The sequence below is a fragment of the Ursus americanus genome, chromosome 28, assembly GCF_024610735.1.
Source record: "Ursus americanus isolate L20-20 chromosome 28, mUrsAme1.1.p, whole genome shotgun sequence".
Classification (NCBI taxonomy): domain Eukaryota; kingdom Metazoa; phylum Chordata; class Mammalia; order Carnivora; family Ursidae; genus Ursus; species Ursus americanus.
Window position 1 is genome coordinate 16,640,353 of NC_142154.1, and position 27,287 is coordinate 16,667,639.

Sequence of the window (27,287 nt, forward strand, 5' to 3'; positions counted from 1 at the left end):
CTCCCGCCCCAGTCTGCGGGCCTCCGGGGCAGCGGCGGGGCCAGAGCGGCTCAGAAGAGGGGACAAGACCAGGGCAGGAAGGAACCGGCCGGCCGGCAGAGCCCCGTACACCCAGCAAGATGCTGTCCTGGCGGCTGCACACGGGCCCCGAGAAGGCCGAGCTGCAGGAGCTCAACGCCCGGCTCTACGACTACGTGTGCCGTGTGCGGGAGCTGGAGCGCGAAAACCTGCTCCTGGAGGAGGAGCTGCGCGGCCGGCGCGGGCAGGAGGGCCTGTGGGCGGAGGGGCAGGCCCGCTTCGCCGAGGAGGCGCGCGGCTTGCGGCAGCAGCTGGACGAGCTGAGCTGGGCCACGGCGCTGGCCGAGGGCGAGCGCGATGCGCTGCGGCGCGAGCTGTGGGAGCTGCAGCGGCTGGGCGAGGAGGAGCGCGCCGCCCGCGGCCGCCTGGACGCCGAGCTGGGCGCCCAGCGGCGCGAGCTGCAGGAGGCGCTGGGCGCGCGCGCCGCCCTCGAGGCGCTGCTGGGGCGGCTGCAGGCCGAGCGCCGCGGCCTGGAAGCGGCCCACGAGCAAGACGTGCGGGAGCTGCGCGCGCGCGCCGCCCGCCTGACCATGAGCTACCGCGCCCGCGCCACAGGCCCCGCCGCGCCCCCGCCGCGCCTGCGGGAGGTGCACGACAGCTACGCGCTGCTGGTGGCCGAGTCGTGGCGGGAGACGGTGCAGCTGTACGAGGACGAGGTGCGCGAGCTGGAGGACGCGCTGCGGCGCGGCCAGGAGAGCCGGCGCGAGGCCGAGGAGGAGACGCGGCTGTGCGCGCAGGAGGCGGAGGCGCTGCGGCGCGAGGCGCTCGAGTTGGAGCAGCTGCGCGCGCTGCTGGAGGAAGAGCTGCGGCGGGTGCAGGAGGAGTACGAGCTGCAGGCGGAGGAACGGCAGGTCCGTGCGCGGGGACCGCCCCACCCGGGACCCTTACCGGTGGTGATGGGAGAGAGCAGCGGGGCTCCCCGGACCTGTTGCGTGCGCCCGGGGCGTGGCGCCGCCGAGCGGTGGGGCCGGGTGAGAGGGGGCCCCCACAGCCCCCGCAGCTGGGCGCTGAAAGGGGCCCCCAGCTCTGCGTCAGGGTCCCGGGGTCCCAGCGTCTCAGCGTCTCACCTGCGGTGGAGGAGGAGCGCGGTTTGCGGGTCGACCGACTCAGCCGGCGAGTGCCCTTGTGGCAGGTCCCGGTGGAGAGTCCTGTCCCTGTCCTCTTGTTAGGTTGTCAGTTTCTTTAGATCTTGCCAGGAGCGGGCGCATCCTGACAAAAGACCCAGGACCCGGTCAGCTCTAGGTTCTCTTTCCATTTCCTGGGCTTCGTAGACGTAATTCACATAAAAGTACAGCAAGACGCCCCTCTGACTTCCAGAAGTAGTTTCAGAAGCGACAGCTTCTTCCTTCCCGGCTAGGTCTCGGTGTTGGGAGGTGGCTAGGCAATGTCAAGTCCTGACCGGGAGCCATTCAAGATGACAGCTGCTTGGCTGTAGGGCACCCCAGGGGAAAACTTAAATCGTTTCCTAAAACGGTTTTTATTTTGCCAGAGGGCTTTCCTAGTAGGAGGCAGCTGGTTTGGCTCTCTGGGCCAGGGCCTTGTGTGTTCTTGGGAGGGGCAGCCCCCTTCATGCAGAAAAGAGCCCCATCGGAGATGGTTTTTTCAGTCTCACAAGCCGACAGCGGATCTCTCTGGGTAGTGGAAAAGTTGTGGAAACCGGCCGGTCCCTGTGGCAGGATGTGATATAAACACTTACTATGAAAGTGCGGGGTAATAGAAACAGTTGGTATTTCAGAGAAGCAAAACCCAGACCTCTGACACCGACAAGGTAACACCTGTGGCCGATTATGGTCCCAGTCCAGTACTAGGCTTGGCCCTGGGCCTGCCTCCACGAGGCCAGAATTGAAAATATCCCCAAATCATACTATCAGTAGTTCTCAGGAGGACAGTTCAGAATAACACCCACACAGATTCAGAAATATTTTAAGGGGATAATCTGTAGCTTGGAGTTAAAGATTTGTGGTAAAAGGATTTTGTGCCCCCCCACCCCCTTTTTAAATGCAGGGTCTAAAGGGAACACAGTGGCTGTAGCCTAGAGGACTATGGTGACATGACAGGTGTCCACAAATAATCAGCAAATATCTATCGACTGCTCCTAGGTCCTGAGCACTGCCTTGGGGTTTCAGTATTCAAAGAGCTGGAGTCTAGATGGGAAATCCTATAAAGCAGTACAATACGAAATTGTTTGGAATGTAATCTTTTGGAATGTGGGTTTTATTGGGCCTCTGCCTCATAATTTTCAAAAGCTTCCCCCACCCTCCACACCCCCCAGGGTTGTCGGTGTAGCAAGAACAGGGAGTGGCTGAAGTGTGTGCTGATTTCCAGCTCTTAGTCTAGACTCCAGAGTGCTTCCCTCGCTCATGATGAGGGCCAGAGAGGCTAGTTCCACAGGGCACCATGCTCTGTGTGGAGTGGAAGTGGAAAAGCATCTCAGCGTAGGCTTTCGCGGGGCTTTTAACTAAAAACCAGTGCCTGGAAACTGTGCTACCGCCCCAAGGGCCCGTGCTGTGCCGGCAGGTCTGGAAACTGCTTCCTTGAAGTGTGTTGGGTGGGCCAAATCCTTACTATTCCCTTGCAGTCATAGCTCTCTTGGCTCATTTTGGACATTGAAGCTCTGATTACAGGGTTCTTTTTCAGGAACAGGACCCTTCCCCCCCCCCCCCCAACTAAATCTTAGTGCAACCTCAGACATGAACAGATAGAAACGGAGCTCTTCTTTTTTTTCTTTTTTTAAAGATTTTATTTATTTATTAGAGAGAGACAGCCAGCGAGAGAGGGAACACAAGCAGGGGGAGTGGGAGAGGAAGAAGCAGGCTTCCAGCAGAGGAGCCTGATGTGGGGCTCGATCCCATAACGATCACGCCCTGAGCCGAAGGCAGAAGCTTAACAACTGAGCCACCCAGGCACCCCAGAAACAGAGCTCTTCTGACTGCAGCAGAGTCAGGGGCTTGGGATGTGCACTTGGAATCACTGCCCTGCCCTTTGACACAGAGCCCAGGGCCTGTGTCACCCCAGTGCCTTCCCCGGGGTGGCACCTGACGGGGACTAGGACCCCACCCTCACCAGTCTGTCTGGTGATGTCTCTTTCATTGGAATTTGCTTCTTTGCCCTAAAAGTAGGGAGCAGGGAATGTCGACGGGACTTGGGTTTTTTTTCCCCAGTTTTTTCCCCAGTTAACTTTGAAGGCACCCAATTTCAAATTGCATTCCCAAAGATTCAACACCAAACCATTAGTAATTTTTTTTTAAAGGTAAAGATATTAGGAATTTTGTAAAAGAGTAAGTATTCGTGGTTTAGCCCCGAGCCCTTGATTTCTTCAAATTCTATAGAAGCTCGCTCTGGGGAGACTGATGATATCATAAAACCGGGTTTAGCTAATATACTGTGGTAAATGTTTCATTACTAAGAGTCAGCCTCTATCCGGCGCTTCTCACTTGCCAGGCACCCCAGGAACCAGGCCCTTCACACGTGTTCACTTCTAGTCCTCAGTTCGATCTCATGAGAGGGATACTAATATTAGCCCCATTTCACAGATGATGAAACTGAGGCACATAGGTCGCCTAGTGTGTAAGTAGCTAAGCCAAGGTTTCTTCAAGTACCAGTGTCTGAGCAACTAACCCCAGACCCAACATTCCTCTATTCTCTGTTCCATCAAAGAGAAACATTTAACCAGTATTCCCTCTGCCTTCATAGAATAATGGTAATTGTTCTTCCTAAGGGCTAGCCCAGAGGTGCTCATCCGTCTGAAACCCTAAAATACTTTCTGACCCTTCCCGCCGGCTGTTAGAATAGTTTTTGTGTCAGATGTGTTTCATTTACTTTTTGCGTACCCTGTGGTTTAAAGGGAACCCTCCCCTACCCCCCTCGGTGCCGGCTGCCTTCCTGGCTCGGGGCCTCCTCTGTAGCCCAAGAGAACGAGATGCTGCTGGGACTGTCTGGGAAGAGTGGTTCTTCCCCTAAGGCCAGTGTGTTAGGCCCCGCCCCCCAGATCTGCCAGAGAGAAGTTTGCCCAACTGCCATCCAGGTCCCCAGCATTTTATATGTGGTCTATATCACTTGAAGCCAGAGGAACACACCCTGTCTCCCGGTTTGCAGGAAGAAGCTTTGGACAAAAACTTAAGACATTTTTGGTTGACGCCAGCCTTACCCCTATAAACACTGAGATTTTTGCTTATGAAACTGAGCTCTTGGCCTTTTGAGGCTGACTATAAAAGGCGTCCAAGTCCCCAACATGTGCTTGAATGAGAACTTTCTTTTGACTGGAATGGGGATGGGTTAGCCGCCCCACGTGGGCCTGAATTCTGGCTCTGCCCCTGTTTGTGCCTCTGTTTCCCCATTTGTGGAACAGGGGTGAGAAAAACAGTCCACGGGTTCATTCATTCATCCGACTGCTATGGTGCACGTCGTGTGCCGGGCCTGGTTCTTGAGTGCTGGCGACATAGCAGTAAACAAAACAAAACAGAGTAAGTCCCTTGCTTTCCAGGGTCTTGAGGTGGAAACAGTGCAGGGTGTCCTGGAAGTGGGTGTGGCTGGGGCGGGGGGTGCTGGTGAGCGAGGGGGAGCTTGGCCTCTACAAGGACTTGGGCTTTGGCTCTGAGCAGCATGGGGAATCGCTGGGTGACTGCCAGAGGTGAGGGGTGACCCGACTGTACCTGAATGCTCTCGCCCCGGCGGCCATGTGGGACACAGAAAGTATGGGACAAGAGTGACAGCAGCGAGAACTTCTTAGGGGACTTCTGGACTAATCAAGGCAGAAGGTGCTGGATGCTTGGACCGGGGCAGCCATGAGGGGCTGAGAGGGTGCTCTCCTCTGAGGTTGAAGCCCACCAGGGTCTGCGGATGGGCTGGATGCAGTGGAAGAGAGGGGGAGAAATCCCAAGTCCACTCCAGTGCTGGTGGCCTCGGCCACCGGGAAAAGGGACTGCTCTTGCTGAAGGCGGTTGGAGCAGGACATTCGGCCGATTTGGGTGGGACCTCAGAGTCCACTCTGTGATGCCTCTTAGATGCCCACCTGGTATTGTAAGATCCGGTTCTGAGTCTGGAGTCGAGAGCGTTCTCTGGACTAGAGCTAAAAAAACGTAGCATCACATGAACACTTGTTACTCCGACTGCATTTCGTTTCTGTGTCTCAGTGAGGTTATCACAGTCTTTAAATTCGCTCAAGCTCTACCAGTCAGGATGCTGAGTGACTGTGACAATTGCAGGCTCTTCCCGTTTTGTCGTGTGACCTCCGCAGAGAGCAGCTCCCACTGGGGGCAGGGAAAGCGCTTTCTTTGGACCCCAACAGCAGCACGCTCTCCCTGGTACAGACCTCTGTTGCATCATCACCTGTGATGCCATCCAGACTTCTCGAAATAGCACTTGATAAAGGTGACCTCTCTCCCCAGCTTTTATAACAGTAGGTGGGGACTGCTTTTGCTCGGTAAGAGTAGGAATCAGAGTGCCAGGTCTCCTGCGCCAGTGCCTCTGGCCTGGCCCACGGTTCGAAAACTTCTGGCAACGTTGAGGCCAACTCGAAGCTCGCTTCAACCAGCAGGATCGGTTACAGTCTCTGTAGAGACCGTTAGGAGCCAGTAAGTCTTACTTACGTTCCTGCTTCCCAAAGTCAAGGAATTTTCCTTTGACAGTTTTGGGAGAGTTGAATCTCACGGAAATGTGGTTGGAACTATACTTTAACTCAAACGCGGTTTGGGTTTTCTTTCCCCCCTCCTATTTTGTGGGGGTACAGACCTACTGTGTGCCCTCTGGGAGGAGAGAGGGTCTTTGTGCCTGCCTCTTTGGCATGGCTGGGAGATCCTGACCTGCTCAGGAAGTTTGTGGTTGGAGAATCAAGTGCATGTGATTTTTGTGATTTTTTTTTTTTCTAAGCAGTTTGATAACAATTGAAATTCCCTGTAAAGAAAAAATTGGGACAGATTTTCAAGATTTGATATGTGGCTTCCATTTCCTGCGGTAGGAAAGCGTGATCTCTGGATGTTTATATCATGTCTTATACTGTAACCTTAGTCCTGGGATTATAGTCCCTCTGAAATGGGGAACATAGGATTTTAACACAAAGCCTGAAGTACAGAATGTCTGAATGTCATGGCTACATTTTGGCAACCCTGTCTCTGAAGTCAAGACTGGAAGGGTCTGCTTTGGCAAACCCTGTTAACTACTTACAACGCCAACTTTGGAGGAAATTAACATAGATCTACCCTGGGATACTAGCTAGAGGTTCTTAAATTCACTCCTTTGCTTTCAAAGCTAAATGGGTTCAGTTTTTGTTTTTAGCATGCTTTATATACACAAAGAGAACCTAGCAACAATCATTAGCTGATCTGGAACTCTTAGGGAAGCAGGATTATATCACGTGCCAGTTCTGCATCGTTTATGGTAGAGCCAGTGAGAAATATTAAATTATTCGTTGGTTTTACAGATCTAACATATTTATTGCAGACCTTTAGCGTATCGCCTGGTGGTAGAGCCAGTGAGAAATCTTAAATTATTCGTTGGTTTTACAGATCTAACATATTTATTGCAGACCTTTAGCGTATCGCCTGGTGCCTTTGCTGCAGGGATTACAGGGGAATGGAAATAGATGCCCTCTCCTGACTGTCTTATTTGAATTCCACAAAGATTAATGTCTAAAAATGTAGCCAGTTTAGTTAATTGTGCTCAGAAATAAGACCGTCTTCCATTAACAACCAGAAGTTAAAGAATATGGACTCATTTCAGTGTTTAAGTATTTGCTCAGTTAATTATTCCCCAGAGCAACTATAAAGTATTGATGTAAAACTCTAACGCAGAGTAATGCAAAACTGTAAAATGGTACCGGAGAAGCCACTGTGTTTACGAACTGAAAGATATTGTCGATTTGAAAGAACACATTTTTAAGGAGCTAGCATGCTTTATCTTGATCGTTTCAAGTCTAGTTCACCGACTGTGTGCTATGCGACTTCTAGGGGATGGGTATTTTTCTAGAGATGGGGGATGCACGAGGTGGCAGGCCATGCCTTTCAGTGTCTCCCAGCTGGGGAGAGAGAGAGATGGACAGATGGACAGATGTAATTAGCCAGGTGTGAGCGGAAGCGCTCTCAGGGCCGTGAGCACGATGTGAACACGTGTGGAGGGAGCGCTTCTTAACGACGTCTGCCGAGTATAGTGAAAAAAGATTTACCTCCTGGTCTGCATTGACATTTATGCCTGGAAGATACTCCTGTCTCATCAGTGTAGCTTTTCTGGGTGAAACAAAGAGCTCTGTGAATGCACCTGCTTATGTTGGGGGGAAATCTCGAGTACAGGGGCGATTCTGTTTCAAATTGGAGGGACTTCTGTTTTAGCTATGGTGAAAAGCCCCGTGTTCTCATCTGGGCTCACTTGGAATAGCATCTCTGTTGACCAGTTTGATGTGTTGACTTTCTAAGCAGCCTGATGATGTCTGAACAGCAGAGATGCTTTCGTGAACTTCTCAGCGTTCATTCTCACTGGAGTAGGAACAGAACAGCCCGTGTCCTGTCAACATCGTCCATATGCAATAATATAATAATAATAATAATAATAATAATAATAATAATAATAATAATTTCTATGGGGAAGAAATACTGTATTTAATATCACCCTTACAATGACTGCCTCTTTAATAAGCCTAGAGATTTTTTTTTCCTTTTTGCATCCTGAACCATTGGTACCTTCAGTTTGACCAAGTGGCGCTCCAGCCCTCTGATCTAAAAGCCCTTTGCTCTCTTTAGAGAGTGATCGCCTGCCTGGAGGATGAGAAGGCGGCCCTCACCTTGGCCATGGCTGACCGGCTGCGGGACTACCAGGAGCTCGTGCAGGTGAAGACCAGCCTCAGCCTGGAGGTGGCCACGTATCGGTAAGGATGCCATGCGGGGCTGCCGGGGCGAAATCCCCCGTAGCCTCTGGAGTCTCCGGGGCTGTGTGATCATTAGAGAGCAAACCCCTGGCATGGCCAGGCGGGGAGTCCAGGGCCAAAAAGAGAGGAGGAAGCGCGGCACCGCACTTAGACTGCCGAGCAGGTGCCCCCCACCCTCCTCGTAATGGGACTAGCAGAACTCGCACCCTTGCCTAGGGCTTGTGTGTCCTGGGCACCAGGGAAGAGGTTTGCACCTGTCAACTCCTTGGATCCTAGGAATTAGGTTCTGCGTTTACAGGGGGACCAGCCCCACTCCGAGAAGTGAGGAAGCTAGAAACAGGAGGGCCAGGACTCAGACCTGGAAAGTCCCACGACCATGTGCCTGTCACACTGTGGCTTCAAGTCCCAAGGCTCTGACTCTATTCCCCATGGGTTTGGCCTTGAGGCACCTCATTTCTGCCGGAAGATGGGCCTGGTACTCTAGGCAACTGGCTTTGTTTGTCAAGATGATGTCTTGAATTGGGGGTGAGCAATCCGGATGAAACAGTCTCAAAGTCCTCAAAGGGGCTGGATGCTGGGTGGGGCAGAGAACACAGTCCGGAGTCCCTGGGGCCGCCCATGGGCCGGAAAGTGATGCTTCTCCTTGGCTTTCCCCTTCCTGCCCAAGGAGGGGTAAGCAGTCTTTGTTTGGGGTGGTGCCCCATATTTCCTGCAGATTTCATACTCAGTGAGGACTGGTATGGGCCGTGGGGGGGGGGTGCAGATCTCAGACCCTTAGAGCAGAAGGACTTTTGAGACCCCGGTTTCCCCACTTGTGCGGATAGTGACAGCAACTAACGTTCTCGAGCTTTTACTGCCTGTTGGACACAGCGCAAGCCCTTTGAGGCTGTTCACTGGCCGAAGTACCCTCCCTGCTGGGTGGAAACCACTCACCCCTCTCACAGGTGAGGGAGGGGGGCCTGGAAGCCAGGGGCTCAGGCTGGCGAGAGATCTGTGCCTTACCCACCAAACCTTGTAAAGTGGGCACGATGCCCCCTTCGTTCCCAGGAAACGTCAGAGCATAAATCAGTCATGGGTGTGACCGAGCTCTGGAAACTCTGCCTCTCGGCAAGTGAGTAGAAGACATGGTCATAAATGCCATCTTCCGACAGCATCACTGCGAACAGATTGGGGGAGTTAAGCCTGGAGAGGCTAAGAATGGGGTGAAGGGGGGCGCCTGGGTGGCACAGCGGTTAAGCGTCTGCCTTCGGCTCAGGGCGTGATCCCGGCGTTATGGGATCGAGCCCCACGTCAGGCTCCTCTGCTATGAGCCTGCTTCTTCCTCTCCCACTCTCCCTGCTTGTGTTCCCTCTCTCGCTGGCTGTCTCTATCTCTGTCAAATAAATAAATAAAATCTTAAAAAAAAAAAAAAAAAAAGAACGGGGTGAAGGCCCACTCCCTTGGTTGGAGGCAGAGTCCAGACAGAGCCCGGGCCTAGTCCAGCACTCCCTGTGGGCTGCCTATGCAGCCTTCTGATCATGACTTTGCTCTCAGAATATCTAAGTGGCCTGGGTGAAAAGATCCTGTCTGGCTGGGGTACGCCGGTAGTCTGCCTTGCAGCCCTGGGCTAACCTCACTGTGTATTGTCTGGAAGACTTGTCTCAGCCAGCTTCTCATCAGGGCCCTTCTGACCATCAGAGAAGAGGGAGCAGGCTATCGGGCAGCCCCTGGCCTGGGCTAGAGGCAGCCACCAAGGGGCGAAGCCTGCCTAGGGCACAGCAGCTCTTGGAAGAGCCCCCAGCTGGATGGAGGGGTGGGCAAGCCACTGGGGGCTCTGCTGCTTCCCCGCTCTGAGAGCCGTGCTGTGGCTGAGTCCTGCGGGGAGGGGAGGGTACTCAGGACATAGAGAGGAGAAAGAGGTGGCACCAGCCAGCCTGTCCTTCTCCAGGTCCATCTCCCACAGTCTCCTTGGAAATCTCATGGGATGAAAAATCACAAAATTAAATCAAGTCCGGTCAGGTGATCTAAATTACTTATAAGGAAAACTTCAAAACAGGCTTTATTCGGGGGAAGGAAGCATTAATCAGGACCTTTTTCACTTACTACTGACCGAAGCCTTTCTCAGACTGGCTCAAGCCAGCAAAGGCACTTACTACTTGCTTGACGGAAAAAGTCTCTAGTTTCAGGCACAGTAGGTCTAAGCACTGTCGGCAGTGACCGTCCCTGCTGCTTTCCCTGGTCTCTTCCTCCTTGGCTCTGCCCACACTGTGGCAGGATGGGCCCCAGCCAGCTCCCGGCTTTGTCCTTGTAGTCTTGCCCCCACCTAGTCGGAGGAAGGGGCCTGGTGGGCATCTTGCCTGAGCGTCCAGGGCCTGGCTTTTTTGGTAGGTGTTCACACCCTCGCTTTTTTCAAGGGCATTGACAGGGAGCCTTTGAGCTCATGTCAGCAGCCTGACTGTCGGCAGGGACAGAGTTTACAGCCTCTGTCTGTTCCTGGCATTGCTGTAACCCAATTAGGGATTGACTTGGCTACCTCCTAGGAATTTAGAAGGCCAGAGTACTTTCAGGGAAGCGGGTGATTGATTTCACTGTATGTCTTTCTGACGTCCAAGTTCGCACAGGGAAGACGAGGAGCCTGGCCCTGCCCAGCTGCAGATACCAAGCCCAGGGGTCAGAACGGCCGCAGGCCTCCCCGCCTCCAGTGCTCAGGATTGAGTCCGGGAGATGCCCGCAGATCTAAAAGGCAACACGTGCAGTGGACCATCACCCCTGTCTTTGTACGAGCCAGACGCCTAGCATTTTTATCACTGCTGAGCGTCCTGCAGATAAGCCCTTGTTACCTCTTATGTGACTCTTCCCGTATTTTGTCCTGCTGCCCAAATTCGGAGAACAGGTATGAAAATGCATATTTGTGTCAGTGCCCTTTTGCTCTTCTGACCCCTTCACAGGGGCCCCTTTGATCTTTATAAATCTCAACCCGCTGTCTTCGAGGAAGTTGACCTTCCTTCTACACCCCGCCCCAGGGAGTGCAGCAGGGACCGTCAGGCACTTGGGGACCACGGCCTAGGACCCCATGCAGTGTGACTCCTCACCAGCCCTGTCCAGAGGGGCCCAGGGTGGCTGACAGTGTGGTGGCTCTGCTTCTGTCTCCTGACTGAGATCAGGCGGATTTGCCCCAGGTTTTCCCTGCGGTGCCCCTCCCCCCGCCCCCGGCGTTGCCGAGCTGATGGTCCTCACGTTGACTTAGCATCTCATGTGTAAGAGAAGGGGCTGTGGCTCCTTCAAGTTAGAAGCACAGCCCAGTATAGCTGGAATTTGTCAGCTATGCTGAGGCTAGCTCTCAAATGTCACGCACACTTCCGAACCCAGATATTTGGCCCTTTCCGGAAACCTTCACAGTGAAGAAGAAATGCTAATAACAGAATAGGATAATTTATAACTAAATGTAGACTTAGTTTATAAGTAAAGGTGCAAATTATTAAAATAATGAAATTCGGACAAAGCAAACCCCAGCATCTAAGGCTGGAGGTTCTCCTCAAACCCAGGAGGCCAGTTGGTGGCCAGGGAAGACCCTGGTATCTCGCCTGGCAGGGGAGCGTGAGAACGAGCCCTCCTGCCACGCTGCAGGTGGATGGACAGTAACCCCGGGCTGGCTAATGCTGAGACACCAGGAGAGTACGAGAGAAGGTGGGCTGGCCCAGGGGCCCGCGCTCGCCCTCATCTGCCTGTCACCGGTGAAGTCGTGCAGGGTGGAGGGGCTTGTCCGCCACGTATGCAATCACGAGGCTTTTTTCCTGGAGTGTGTTTATTACACTGGCAGCCGAGCCGTGAGAGGGGAGATGCTCCGACAGGACGGGTGTGGTTCTCAGCCTCATCTGGACCTGGCGGCCACCTGGAGAGCCTGATAAAGCATCGCCCCTGGGCCTGATCCTGGATGTTCCAATCAGCTTGGCCCAGGATGGGCCCAGATATGGTGCTTTGACAGCTCCAAGGAGGATTGTCAGGTGCAGGGCCTCCCTGTTCCAGGGGCCCACTGGCATCGCTAGACGACTCAGGCCTGTGGGAAATGCAGAATCTCAGGCCCATTCCAGACCTTCTGGTCAAAGCCGGCCTCGTAACAAGATCCCAGGGGATGCAGGGTGCACACCCCTGTTTGCAGGGCAGCCCAGGAGCATCCCGAAGGCACTAAGCTGGTATCACAGTAGCCTAGAGGCAGGAGAAGGTTGGGCAGGCTGAGTGGTGTGCAGGGTACGGTGGGGGAGTGGTGGATGAGGCCTGCAGCACCGGCTTCCAGAAGATCACGTGGGAAGGGCTTCCAGGCAGAGGGGCCAGTCTGGGCAAGGACCTGAGGACGGAGCTAGCATGGCATCGGGGGCAATGCCAAGTGTTGGGGCTCCCTGGGCGAGCTTGCTTTTGGGGGCTTGGCATGGAGGGCTGCGTGTGATGGATGGCCAAGGGCCACAGCTGTGAGGCCATGTTTTGTGAGTGGGACCTGTGCCCTCAGGCTGCTCCAGAGACACTGGCACGCAGGGCGCCGTGCCAGCTCAGGGGGGCACACAAACCTGCAGCTGTGTGGCTTGGTGTTGAGGGTCACATGCTGTGGACAAGGCCTCGTGGACCTAGGTCGCCTCCAGCACTGTTGGAAGCAAGCAATGCCTCATAAGACTCGTGTGCAAGGTTTTCTGGAGAGGAGAAGGGAGTTGTGAGAATCCGGGGAGGCTTCAGGAGGGAGGCGAGCTTGATTGGGGTCTTGAAGGATGGTGGAAATTTGAACAGATATGCAGGAGAGGGCAGTGGGGAGTCGGGGGCACGCGTGAGCAGGGACCAGTCCACTTAGGTAAAAGCCAAAGCAGATGATAAAACAAACTCCTATAGATAGTTCACTGCCAACGAACAGGGTCAGATGAAGATGGTTCACAGGAGGGACCGAGGGCTTCCAGCCCGGTGGCTGAGGGAGGCTCCGCGAAGGCTGACCAAGGCCCTGGAGCCTGGCTGGGAGGAATGCAGGGAGCGGATTGGGAGGCTCCTGGATGGAACCCGGGGAGAAGGGTGCCGCTCATCACCCGCTCTTGCAGACCAGACCACGCCAGAGGCCAGCCTTCTCCATGAAGCAGCAGCTCCTTCAGACGTGGTAAAACCGGGGCGGTGGTGCCATTCCGAACCTGCTGTGCCCCAAACCCCGCCCACTGCCCAAACCCCACCCACTGCTAGAAAATAACTAGCCTCCCCTCCCCACCCCCAACCCCTCGAAGAAAGAGAACAACCCAGTCATCAGGAATAAAGTGTTAGAAAATACAATGAAAAGAAAAGAAGATATTCAGATTTGAAACAAAAAAATACAAAAACACCCCGCGATAAACCGAGTCCCAAGCCCACACCGTGTGCGCAGGGGGTCCGTCCTGGCTTTCTGATCTGGGGGACAGGTGATGCATTCTCCCTCAAAATTTAAAAAAGAGGGTTTTTTTTTTTTTTTAATGTTTTGGGGCTGAAATATGTAACAGTTGTTCTAAATGTCACCTGAAGAAATGGAAAGCAGAGCCAGACCATTTTTCAAAAGAAAAATACTGACGGGAGTCTTGGCTGGCCAGATATGAAAATGTAAGGCAAAGATTTACTGCCTGGGCTCTTTCAGGCACAGTCTTTCTTTTAAAAGGTTAGGTTGGAAACAACAACGTCAAAACACACGGTCTTTGTATGTCTGTGCAGCGGGGACATGCGAGCTTCCTGTTTCCTCTTTCTGCTGGCCAGGAGCAGAAACAGCGCAGTTTCAACTGGAGGAAATAAATACTCCATGTCTGGATCTGGTCCGCTCATAAAGCAATAGCTATAACTCCTACCAATGGCATTTTCACCGTCGTAATGATATTTCTGGTCCCTGCATTATTGTGTTAGGCCCACCTACCCCTTTTCACGCACCTGCTCAAAGGAAAACAGTTCTTTGGAATTTCTCCAGCTCTTGGAGAAGTACACTTTGTTTTGCGAAATCAAATCCTACTCTTTTGAAAGCTTATAACTGTGTGTTAACACGGAGACTTAGCTGGCTATTAGGTGAAATCTTTGAAATTAATACAAACGTGTAGTTTCCAGGAGAGGAGGCTGAGAGGAGTAAGCCGTACGTTTGGTTGCTAGCCTTCCCCACATCACTGCAGAAACGGGTTGCTCTCTGTCCACCAGGATCTGGGGTTATCCAGCATCTCTTCCCGTCTTGTACTATCTCAGTCAACTGAAAATCAGCTTTGTTCTCAGGTCAGTAGAAGGTGACGATCGTGATGATTGTGGCCATTGCTTGAGCCCCTGTTCTGTGACAGCCGTTGTTGCAAGAACTTTCCATTTAGCGACCACCACACACCTGTGAATGCTGCCTATGTCAGCAGTGGGGAAACTGAGTCACAGAGGGTTTGAATGGCTTGCCCAAGGTTACAGAACTAGGAAGCAGCAGGACCAGGTTTGAATCCAGGCAACCTGACTCGGGAAGTTTCTCTATCAACCACTCCCAGTGCTGCTTTTCTCTGTTTTATTAGTCATCTTGGTCTCTCTGTCGATCATTTGATTTTTTTTTTTCCAGTCTCTAGAACTGATGGATAGGTTTTGATTTGTGATTAGAACTGAGCACAGAGGGAATGGCCTCAGTATTATCTTCCATATAATGCCTGTGGTGTGGGGCAGGGCCTTTCCAATGCGGTTGGGGGTACTTGTCCTCTCTCCCCTTTCCCCCTCCTGCACCTGGCTCCCTTCCCCCCCAGTCAGGGTGGCAGGCAGTCCCCCAATCTCTCTTGAAGCTTGGAGGCCAGGGAGGCGGTTCTGAGGCTCCTTTTCCCAGCTCCATCCTCTTTTCCTCCCACCATTCTCCACCTGTGTTTAGCCAGGAAGCACTTAGTGAACCATCGCATTTGGCTCCACTGACATCCCTTCTGGAAACATCCTCCAACTGTCCCTTTTCCCTTACTCTTGTCCACATTTATCGGGGACATGGGCGTGCCTTGTGCCCCCAGGGCCGAATAACAGTGGACATGCCCTGAAATTCCATTAGGATAATCTATCCTGGACAGAGAGCCCCAGCCACACTGAGCCCCGCTCTGATGACCAGTGGGGTCTATTAGGGCCTGGAGCCTGGCCAGAGGCCACATTATAGCTCACTTACGCGCTATGGATTTGTCTCGGGCTCCTTAATGAGGCCGGGGACTTGGTTTTCCCGCACATGTTTGCTTATTTTCCTGCTTAAGAGGCCGCCAACCTGTGGGGCTGCAGAAAATGTTCACTAATAGCTCGTGATTCAGGGGGTTGGCATTTCACAGTCACCGCGGCTTGGAGGCCGGTTTCCTCCAACGCTCTCAAAATAACCAGAGAATGCTCTACCCTTTTCTTAAAGGTGCATGAGTCTATTCCTTAAAAATGTGCCCTTTGGAGCTTTTGAGGAAATTTCTGGCATCTCCTGAGCGATTTCGTTTGTGCCTCTGTCCTCTTAGTCCTGCGAGCTGTGCTGGTGGAGGCAGGACGCCCTGTGTCACGAGCAGTGTCTGCTCATTAAGGCGTGAATTAAATGACCGGTGCCTCGACCGTGCCCGGCAGGCCCTGCACTGGCTGCTCGGGTGGGGGAAGGGGACACACGCCGCTGTCTTCCGGAGCCCCCCCTGCAGAGTAGGGCTGAGTTCCTCCCCAGCAGGAGCTTCATACGCTCCGGGGAGAGCCCTGTAGGGGCGTTTTGCTGGAAGTCACCAAAAGATGTTGACTATGCTTGCATTAATATGGTCTGGGGGGGTCTGTCTGCAGATTTGTTCTTTTGAAAGTTTGTATGAAATGCCGACGTCTCAGGCCTGGCAGGGAGGTCTGCACAGCTTGCAGGGACGGGCGCCCAGGCTGCCTGGGTTCCAACGGGACTCTCCCTGCCGGGGCGGGAGCCCTGTGCCTTTGGCCAAGACCCTGTCCGGCACTCCAGTCCTCTAACCCCAGAGCCCAGATGCTTATCTTTGGCCTTGTGTGGGGGTTGCTAGAAGGTCTTCCTGAGGAACGGAGGGGAAGGTCTGAGCCATGCTTGGTGCCCGGTCTTAGCCAGGCCTGACGACCAGCATGTGGGCACACATCCCCTTCAGGGGACTGGCACCCGCTCCTAGGTAACCAGCGTGTCCCACTCAGGGCCCTGAGTAGGACAGAATTTGGTGGTGGTTTGGATTTCCCCTGAGAGAGGAACAAAAGCATTCCTCTTTAAGGGAAGGTACGTCCCCCAGCCCCCCTGCCCTGTCACTGAGTTCTCCGCTGACCTCACAAGCACTTTGTCCTGGCTGGGGTGGCTCAAGGGAGAAGCCCTGTGGTCCCCGAGGCTTCCCGCTGAGTGGGCCGAAGGCAGATCTGAAGTGGAACTTCGCCTTCTCACCAAGCCCCACCCTGTACTCTGTGTCCTGTCACCTCTTCGGCTGCTGTCATCCTGGGGCACAGACCCTTAGACTGCTACCCTGACCCTTCCTCTTATTATATACACACCTCAGAATTTTCTCGGCGATGGAAGCTATTTGTGTTCCTGGAATCTGAAACGCTTGGTCATGAGGATGTGGGATTAACGGGTCGGTGTCCTGTTTCCTGGCTTTCGCCCCGAGTGGAAGGCCTGGGGCTCTGGCCCCGGCCCCTCATCTTCCTGAGTGTGCACACGTGTGCCCCTCAGCCGCTGCTCCCGTGGCGGACCCACCCGTGGACCCCTCGCGTGGAGTCCCACTGGCTTTTTGCCGCAGGAGGGGCCCTCCCTGGCTGTGCTCCACCTGCCCGTGGGGTTCTCGTCTTCGTGGGGCTCGCCGCATCTGAATCGGTGGGAATAGAGCTTGGCCCCCGGGGTGCCCGAACCGCCGAGTCCCTGCTCGGACCTGGCATCCCGCCCCTGCCTCCGCGCCCAGCTCTCCGTGGTAATAGCGCTATTTCCAAGTGGGCCTGCTTCTGGCTGCCCTTTGCCGTACGCAGCGTATTCCTTGGAACCGAAGGTACTGACTTCACCCGTTGCTGTAGCGACTGAACAACTGTTGTGCCTGCAGCAGCCGGTGTCCTAGGGGTCCCTCCGCATCCGGTGGTGACCTGTCCCAGCACGCCGGGACCTTCGGGGCCCAAGCCTGCCCCTCCGCTCTGCCCTCGGGGCTCCGAGTTGTGCACGTGAATGACAACTTAATGAAGAGTCTGCAGTTCTAGACTTCTAGATGTGGCCGAAGGGATCACCCAGTCAAGTGCTCTTCGCTGTTTCAGTAAAGGAGAGAATGGGATGCCACAAGGCCCCTGGGGTGGTGCTGCTGGTGGTGGGCGGGGTCTGCAGCTCTTCCTTTTCCTCTCCTGCCTGCCTGCTTTCCATCTCTCTCCTTCCCTTTAGCTCCAGGACGTCCCCAGGGAACCCAGCATGAAAACCACACGTGCCCTCTGCTTGCCTTTTTTACAAACCGATGGCAGGCCTTGCTCTGCTCCTAGTCAGCCCCCAACCTGTGGCTCCAGAAAGACCCCGGTGGGGGTTTTAATTGTTCTGGGGCTCTCTGGCCTGGGGTGACCTGGCATGCATGGGCCCCTCCGCGCTTCCCAGACAAGCTAGACCCTGACCTCCCCTCCTGGGCCTACCTCCTTCTCCTTGTCCTGGGTTTTGAAGGGGTTTCTAGAAGGGCTTGCCTCCTCAAACTTTCTGAAGCCCTCGCCCCTCATTATGGTCATCGCTGTGTCCAGCCAGGCCCACTGAGAGGGGTTTGCATCACTGTGCGACAATATCTCCAGAAACGAGTCCTAAAACACAGGACACTGTGACAGCGTGGTCACCAACCAAATACTACTTACTATGGCATGTAGCAGCACTTTGCACTCTTCTGTTTCCTGATGAGTTGTTGTTGTTTTTTAATTATTTTTACAGAGCCTTACTGGAGGGAGAGAGTAATCCAGAGATATTGATCTTGACTGAGCGCATTGAAAACATACCACAAGGTAAATAGAAGAAAAGCTCATTATTTAATTTATAAGATGTTTTCCATCTGAACAGGTTCATTCCGTGGTTAAATAGTTAAGCATCATTTGTCTGGAAGAATTGGGGTTTGATATGATTGTTTTCAGGTGAGTGTCATTCATCCTTCTCTTAAGGACCAAATCGATTTTATTTAATGGGTGGTGGTTTAAATAAGAATGTAAATGGGACTGCGTGGAAAAGTGCTTGTAAACTCATTTGTGCATCTGGCCAGGGTGGGGAGGGAGAAGGGGCTGATGGAGCAGCGGGAAGCATGAAGGGCCAGGAGGAGACGCTGAACGTGAATTTATCACGCCCTTTACAGACCGGAGACTTACAGCTTCAACACAAGCGTAGGGAGGTATTACTTTGTGGGGCAGGGAGTCCACGCTCTGGCACCTGCTCCCCCATCAGGGGCAGAGGTGGGAACAGTTACACCGTTCCTGTTGCCCCGGCTCGGCCTGGGCAGCTCGGGTCGATGCGTGTGGCAGGTGTCCCTGGGCGCCCTAAGGTCCGTCTTGATTGAGGCCAAAAGGTACAGAATTAAACTCCTATTCCTTGTAGCTGCAGAACCAAGAGAATGGGTTTACGTTCGTTAGAAAGACCCTAAGAACCTGTAGGATAACTTCAGAAGGGAAACAAAAAATAAAGCTTTTAAAGCTCTGTAGAACTGAAAGGGCTTTCTGGCTAAGGAAGGGCAGATTGAATTACTCCCAGTATGCCCAGTTTACGCCTTACTCAGCAGAGTTCTGGTCTCCGTGAGTGTTACCATGTTCAGAATCGTGGCACATTGGGAATACATGTATTTGGTACTTCTATCAGGAGAATGTTTGGTTAACAGCCAATCTGGACAGATGGCACATCTAAAAAAAAACCAACACCACTGTCCACGTTTGTTTTTCAAAAATTGCATCCCTCTTAGGTGCCTTACAGCTTTGAAAGGTCACAGTTTTGGTTCTAGGGTATCTGTGACTGGTTTGGATTTGGTCATAGACTGCACCCAACAAGTTTGCTTTCTTATTTTGAGAGTAAGGTTGAAAAAAGCCACAGGTATCATTCACCCAACTTCAAGGTTAACTTGGCTACATTTGTTACGTGAGGATACATAAGTAAGTCTGCACTGAGAAGGGAGAGAGGAGAAAAGGGCTGGGGCCAGACTTGGAGGGGAACCAACAGTTCAGGGCCAGGGTTTACAGATCTCTGACGAGCTGCGATGGTGGAGCCTGGGAAGAGCTCAGCAAGAGGGCTCCTGGGAGTCTCTGTTAACTTGTTTCATTCACTGATTGTTTTGTCAAGCTTCTTAAAGGATATGGAGACAGTATTTGTAAACTAAATTCAGTTTGGCAGTTATGGATTATGCCAAAAGCAAGGAACATTAGAAGAAAGAGGATGGGTTGTGAACTCTTTTATGAGGCTTTGAGCTTCCAGATCATTCTGTGTCCTGTATGCTATACGTGCCCATTGACCGTTCACTGAATAAACGTACAGATGTGTTCCTAGATAGTGAATTTATCAATGCTTATGAAGACACTTCTGTTTCTTTTGTAATATTGTCTAGAATAATGCTGGCCACTTGCCCACAAGACGATAGAGCCTGAAACCAGTCTGTCATCTTCCATATTTCTTGGTGGACCTTAATTAAAAACCAGATAGTTCCTGCACTTTCCCAGGGGTTCATCTTCTGGGGCTTCTCTGCTTAGTATGTGGATCTGAAAAGAGGAATCTTCATAGAAAATGTCCTGGCCTGGTCTCTCTCTTGTGTCCTGGGATCTGTCCTACAGGGGCCCCTGGCCTTGGCTCCCATGACAAGGAGACCACACTGGGGGAATAGGCTTCATCAGGCTCGGCCCTGGTGGGGTGTGGTAGACACCAGGGGGCGCTCTCTGGGCAGGTGGTGCTCCTGGCCACCTTCTGACCACCAGCTGCTGTACCCTCGTGGTGGAGTTTGGACACACCCAAGGTAGCACTCTCTGCGAATCATCTGGAACCAAGCAGGAAGCCGGGTGGACTGCCTCCCACACCCAGGATCATGGCATTAAAACAGACCGTAGTGTTGGTGGCTGGTCGGCTTCCTGGTCTGGCGGCTCCTTGTCAAATGAGAAGTTTGTAAAAATAGAAGCGTAAAAATGGAAGAAGTCAGGGAGCCTTAGAAAAAGTTAAATTCTGCAGGACTTGTTGGCCCAACGTGGAAACCAGAGGCAAATAAGAGCCCATGAAATGGGGGGTGGGGGGACAATGCTGATTGGTGTTTACTAATCCTATACTTTGTAACTACAAAGCTCTTCTCCGCTGAAATACGTAAAAGAAACTCAGGTCAACAAGGTAGAAATGCATGTTTCCAAATTATCATGATACTGTGAAATTTCAGCCCCGAAAATGGGCACCCTTGACCTCTCTGAGGTCGTGCTCTCCGGTCACGCATTTGATAATGTTTGTTAAGATTCATAACGTTTTAAGATCAGTAACCAGAGAAAGGGATTGGTTCGAAGCACGGGTCATGCTCTATTTTATTGCAACAGGATTTTTAAAACTACCAAAAGAAATGATTTGGAGATTGAAGATCTCTCATTTATAATGCCCTTTCTGCCGTAATAGTACGCTTCTATGATGACGCGATGGCATTTGACCTGTGGTGATGCTTTTAAGATGAAAGAAGGTAATGATGCCTGTCATCTTCTGCAGAGCTTGGGAGCACGTCCTATCGCTACGGCCACTCGGTGTTACAGAGGGAGAATGAAAGGAATCTGTTCGCAAGGCAGAAAGCCCCCTTCAGCCACAGCCCGCTGCGGCGCCCTCACCTGCCGGCACAGCCCGCTGTTGGAAGCGCTGCCGGAAGAGGCTTCCTAGGCTCAGAATATTCTTCCCGTACCACCACCCGGCAGGAAACAACGTATGAAAAAACTGCCAACCTGCACGAGAAAACTGCCGAGAGTCAAAGCAACTTCAGAACTTTCTCTCCAACGCACAATCTTTTAAGAGATGCTGACGCTCCAGCGAAAACATTCCCCGAGAGGCCGAGAAGCGCAGGTATGAAGGACGCCTCCGCTCGTGAGGCCAGAGAGCCTGCCGTGGCCCAAAAGCCCTACCAGGAACGCCGGAATGACGTGTCAGCAGGTGCTTCCAAAAACACGTGGTCGAGTGAGAGGACCGTCACTGTGGGAAAGAAGACAGAAGCCAACGCCACGAGGGAGCAAGACAGAAACAGGCCGGGAACCGTCCAGACAAAGCGGGAAGAGAAAATGTTCGATTCCAAAGAGAAGGCTTCAGAGGAGAGAAACCTAAGGTGGGAAGAGCTGACAAAGTTAGATAAAGAAGCAAGAAAGAGAGAAAGCCAGCAACTGAGGGAGCAGGGGAGAGGGAAGGAGTCGGCGCAGGAGAAAAGCGAGAGAGAGAGAGAGGTGCCGATCAGTCTAGAAGTCTCCCGGGAGAGCGTGCCCCAGGTGGCCCCGAAAGGTTTGCAGACGCCCCCGCAGGAGGACCCCCGTGATGGTACCGGGAGAGGCGTGGAAACCCGGGAGGCCCGGGTCAGGCTGGGCCCCGGCGACACCGCCGGCTTACCGAAGGGCGAGTCCACGACCGAAACCATAGCAGAAAACATCGTGTCCAGTATCCTGAAGCAGTTCACCCAGTCTCCGGATACAGAGGCATCTGCTAATGCCTTTCCAGACACTAAGGTCACTTACATGGATAGGAAAGAGCTTCCCGGCGACAGGAAAACAAAGACCGAGATAGTCGTGGAGTCGAGACTGACGGAGGAGGTCGATGTTTCAGACGAAGCCGGCCTGGACTACCTTCTGAGCAAGGACGTCAAGGAGGTGGACCTGAAGGGAAAGTCGGCCGAGCGGATGATAGGCGACATAATCAACCTTGGTCTGAAAGGAAGAGAGGGGAAGGCAAGGGTCGTCAACGTGGAGATCATTGAGGAACCTGTGAGCTACGTCAGTGGTGAGAAGGCAGAGGAATTTTCTACCCCGTTCGAAGTGGAGGAGGTGGACGATGTGTCTCCGGGCTCCAAGGGGCTCGTTGAGGAGGAAGAAGGTTATAGAGGAGCCGACAGCACGTTCTCAGGTAATCGGCATAAGAAGACCAAGTGGCCCCAAGAGAACGTAACCCACGTCGAAGAAGTCATGGAGGCCGGCGACTCAGAAGGGGGAGAGCAGAGTTATTTCGTGTCGACGCCAGATGAGCACCCCGGGGCGCAGGACAGAGACGAGGGCTCGGTGTATGGGCAGATCCACATCGAAGAAGAGTCCACCATCAGGTACTCTTGGCAGGATGAGATTGTGCCAGGGACTCGGAGAAGAGTCAAGAGGGATGATGGGTCGGGAGAGACGGTGGTGAAGCCACCGGACGTCGTAGAACCTTCCCTGGGAGAGGACGTGGGTCATACTCACTGGCAAGAACAAGCTAGAAGCGGTGAATTTCATGCGGAACCCACAGTCATCGAAAAGGAGATTAAAATACCACACGAGTTCCACACGTCCCTCAAGGGGGCCTTCAAGGAGCCCCGACACCAGATGGTGGAGGTTATTGGGCAGCTGGAAGAAAGCCTTCCGGAGCGCGTGAAGGAGGAGCTGTCGGCCCTCACCAGAGAGGGTCAGGGTGGGCCCGAGAACGTGTCCGTCGACGTCAAGAAAGTGCACACCTCCAGTGGTAGGGCTGTGACCTTGGTTGCTGAAGTCAACCTCTCGAAAACCGTGGACGCCAATCAGTTAGACCTGGAGGAGCTGAGCAAAGACGAAGCCGGGGAGATCGAGAAGGTCGTGGAGTCGGTGGTACGAGACAGTTTGGCCAGGCGGCCCAGCCCGGCCCCCGGGAGCCCGGGCGCGGAGAGCGCAGAGGAGGCCCCGGCTGCCGGCCTCCGCTTCCGGCGCTGGGCCACCCAGGAACTGTACCGCCCCTACAGTGAGGAGGACGCCGCTGGCCGGGCCTCCCCCAGCTCGGAGCCGGCCACGTCCCCCGGGCCCGTGTCGGCCACCGTGGAAGTAACCAGCCCGACGGGCTTCGCCCAGTCGCATGTGCTCGAGGATGTAAGCCGGTCTGCCAAGCGCGTTCAAATAGGCCCTGCTGGGATCTGGAGGACTGAGCACGTCTCTCGCGAGGGACCCACGGCGCAGGTGGTGGAGGTAAGTGGGGAAGGTGACCCAAGTCAGGCAGCCGGCTCGGCAGGTGCCGCCCGGTCGGTGAGGCACCTCACCCTGGGTCCTGATCAAAGTCAAGTGTCCAAAGAAGTTGTCTTCCAAGGATCCGTCCCTGCCTTTCAGGAGGTGGGGGGCCCGGGAGAGCCTGGCCCCTAGAGCTTTCCACAGACCTGGAGGGACACCGTGTGTTTGGCTCCAAACAGTCTCATGCTAAAAGGGAAGTTATTTGTCAGGGCCCCATTTCTAAGGGCGGGAAGGGGGGTGTTTATTTTCAAACCGAAGAGTCCATGGGTACCCAGACTTCTGTAAAGCACCTTCGGGTAGGCCCTAGAGGGGGTTCCGTGAGCAAATCCAGGTTGCAGCCCCCCTTGCAGACAGCAGAGAGTTGGGTGTCACAGAAGCGTGGTCGGGGAACAGCAGGTCAAGAGCAGGTCGCAGAGGCATCAAGCCACTGAGCAGATCATCCCCTGCCCGGAGAATTTAGTGATCGGGGAGCAGGGCCTCAGAAAGGGCTCAGCAGACGGGAGCCAGGCTGCTCGTAGGTACACTGTGGGCAGGGAGGGCCTGATGAGAGAGTGCCTTCCAAAGGCTGGTTCCCAGTCGCCTCAGGAGGCCCGTGTGGGGACGCATCAGGGGCAGAAGAGGCATGGGGCGTGAGCAGGTGCACCGGGCTGGGTCCCCGCACCAACCAGAACCCCTGAACAGGTTGTCTTCCAAGGACCCATTTCTGAAACGCTTGCACCTGCCGGCTTGGTGGGCTCCCCTGAGCGAGATGAGTTAGCAGACAGCCCCGGAGTGGTAAGGCTGCGTGCGCCGGGGCCCCAAGACGCTCCATTTCCCTTTCAGGTGGACGTGAGTAACATAGAGGTGACACCCCGCTGGACACGAGAGACCACAGTCTTCTTCCCCGCAGGGACGGAAGCGGCCGCGCATGGCGCCCCTGACCGTGGTGCCTGGAGAGACGGGGGCAGCGGGAAGGCCTGGGTGGCTGGCGCGAGCTTTCAGGGCTCTGCTGGGGATGGACACCAGGTCCCCGGGGAAAAGGGCAAGGAGCAGGCGGAGTTTGACAGGACGGTGCAGCTACACAGGACGGTAGACCAAAGGTCGGTGATTTCGGATGAAAAGAAAGTGGCCCTCCTCTATCTAGACAATCCGGAGGAGGACAGTGAAGGACACTGGTTTTGATAAATATTTGTTTTCAGTGGTATCTTACTTGGTGACCGGGCAGCACGCAAAGGCCTTTACTAATTGAAGGAGGGAGGTTCACTCTTTGTTAAGATGCCCCCTTTTTCTTCCTCCAAAGAGTGCTCCAGGCGATGTCAATTTCCTTTATAATCTGTAAAGGTTTCAAATTAATTCACGCCTTTAAAGGTGTTGGACTTTTATTTTTGAGTTGGAACTTTGACAGAAGTATTTTTTATCATTTCAGTCTTCAGAGTTCCTTTTCCTGGAGTTTTCTGTCCACTCCTAGAGACAATTTCTACCAGTTTTGCTCCTGGTCACAGAAATGCCTCGCATCTGTTTAAAGTTATAATTAACAATCCATAGGTCAGATGCTTATATGGTAACAAGGTCAAAGTAATGTATTGACGGTCAATCTTACTTGCATGTGCTAATCTGAAATAAGAAACTAGCATTGAAAAGGAAAAATGTATACATTTTTCTAAGTCTTCTCGAAAAGAAATCCTGGGAAAGAAGCAGATTGCTTCCATTAAAAAAAAAAAAAAAGCTCTAAATGATTTTATCTTTAGGAAAAAGTTCCATTCACTTTAAGACCTGAGTGAATTGCTTTCTATGTGCAGAGCTTTAAAAAATATATAGTGTTTTACTTACGGAGAGGACGGCCTCCGCCTGTTGTGATACTTCAAGTCCATAATATACTTGCTATGTTTGCACAGGTCCCAGAACCCTGCACCGTGTTGGGGGGAATGATTCTTGGGACTCGCTTAGAGGACTTTTTTGCAGCACTAGGTGGTTAAGTAGCGCACGGTCTAAATATGCTTTTCTGTTACGACCGAAGTTCTGGAGTAGCCCGCTCCTACCAGAGTATTCTCGAGCTTCTCTGCACCTTAGCCCTTAGCACCTAAACATTTAATTTTCCCGGTGGGAGGCAGACCCCGAAGACCATAGAGAGAATGTTGATGCTCAGACGAGAACTTGGCTTCCCGGATGGTCATGCAGTGACCCTGGAAGCACAGGGTGGATGGGACACCCCCCTCCCCCAAAGAAGCCCTTCTAACCCACCACGAAAGGGGCCAAGGTCTTTCTGAGCTCAAAGACTTTGCGATGAAAAACCACCACCAACCTCAAGGAAGTGTTTGCATTTTTAACAGAAATCATTACAGCTGGGGTGTTTCGTTCAGGGGAGTGAATACTCATGTTGAATAGAAGAAGATGTCTTGGGGGAAGGAGCTGGGCTCCCCTCTGGCTGCCCAGCATTGAGACACCGAGGAGGGGCCCCCGGAGGAAGGCAAAGGGCCTGCCCTCCTGGGCCACGGGATGCTGACCTTCACACGCATACCACCTAGTTCAAGATACCAGAGTGAGGGTGCTTTATTGGCTTTGTTTTATTTTACATAAGGGCATTGCTTTTAGGGCTCCCGTCTTCAAAGGTATGGCCTCACGCAAACTAATATCTCGAGCCGCACAGCGTTTTTAATCCAAGCTAGTTTCTTGCACATAAAGTTGAAACTGTATTTTCTCTAACACAGACTCTAGAACTGCCGGTAGTGAGCTGAGGAATAACGATTCGAGGGGACAGCAGCCTCGTGTGGGTTCTGGTGATGGGGTGGTGGTTATGGCACGAGAGGGGAGGGTCACACAGTGGCTCCCCAGCCCCCAAGACCTCCATCTCCTCGGCCCCCAGAAATGGCCACCGCAGATCGTTGAGGGAGCGTGCATTTTCTTAATAAGTGCAGGAGAAAGGCAGCAAAGCTTTCGGGATGATCTGTCAGACACACACTGTGAATCCGGGTGTAGAAAGAGTCGACTTGCCTGTGTAAACCGTTGTTGTGTGCCGGACGAACTAGTAAATGGTCACATTCGGTACACAGGCGACAGCTTTGCAAACAAAGGCTTCTTGTTTCTAATACGGTCAGGGATGGGCTGATTTTCTGTTAGCTGTAGTGGGTGATGGTGTTTGTCTAAGCGATGTATTGGTCAAGGTGACAGCCTACCGGTTTGATGGCAAGACAGACTGATGGCGGGGGGTGGGGGGAGTCTGTTCTGTGAGTCTCAGTGGGCTTAGTTTTATGTCCCTCTCCTGCCTTGTAAATGAGTGCTAACGAGGACAGATTATGAATATCACGACCCACCTCTATTTGGAAAATACATATCTTAGGTCTTAATTTACATTTCCGTGTTAGAACACGGATCTTCGAGGAGTAGCCTGCCAAGAGGAATCACCGACAGGGACTCCTGAGCGGCCCTTGGTGGCTCAGTCTTTGGATGACCCAGGAGCAGGGCAGGCCCTCCACACTGAGCAGATCACCCCACAGCTCCGGGTCCTTTAAAACCAGTCCCTCTGGAGACCATAGCAGTCAACTTTGGGGGTGGGGCAGAACCAACATTTACCGTTGTGGAGACAAAACACAGAATGCTTTTCACCCTCCCACTGGTAGTTTCGATATTGTGTGGTTTCAAATGTATATTTAGGATGGAATCCTCGAAAAAGCTGATGTTTCTAAGCTCCTGTTCCCTACAGAGGGAAATGTCACAAGAATGTATAAAAATAAAAATCAAAGGAAAAAAAAAACCCACTTTGTTCCTGGAGAGTGAATGTTTTCTAGTAAGTGTTTTTGTGGTTTCTATTTAAACTCTAATTAAAATATATATGTGTTTACACGCATGGTTTGTTTTTGTTTTTGTTTTTAATGGTGGCACAGAATCACTGGGGAGACTCTCTGAGAAGTTCTAGTTCCTTACCTGAATTAGAACTCGGTGGTGTTCACACAGAACCAGAAAGCATGGCGGACAGAGCAAAAGCCAGTGGCTTGTATCCAAATACAGACTGGACAGTTTGTGCTAAGAATGTGGTCATCACAGCCTGGAAGGCTAGGGTGACCAGCCATCCCGTTGTTGCCTGGGATGGCGGTGTTTCCCGGAACATAGGACATTCAATGCTAAAACCAGGACAGTCCCAGGCACACCAACATGGCTGGTTGACTTACATGCAAATTGGAGGGTAAGTGAATCATGGCTGTTCCTTATGTGCTTGAAAGACCTGCAGTTGTTTGAGACACAGGAAGAATTATTAGATATACTTGCCTATGTGTAACTTTTT

At 52.9% G+C, this 27,287-nt stretch overlaps 1 protein-coding gene across 1 annotated transcript; it reads left to right on the forward strand.

The window, feature by feature from the left end:
• Positions 1-26,852, forward strand: SYNM (synemin). Its single transcript, XM_045795408.2, has 5 exons — positions 1-929; positions 7,809-7,933; positions 17,778-17,848; positions 20,547-22,990; positions 23,852-26,852. The coding sequence occupies exons 1-5, from the start codon at positions 120-122 to the stop codon at positions 24,188-24,190; spliced, it is 3,789 nt and encodes a 1,262-aa protein (XP_045651364.2). The 5' UTR covers positions 1-119; the 3' UTR covers positions 24,191-26,852.
• The last annotated feature ends 435 nt before the right edge of the window (positions 26,853-27,287 follow it).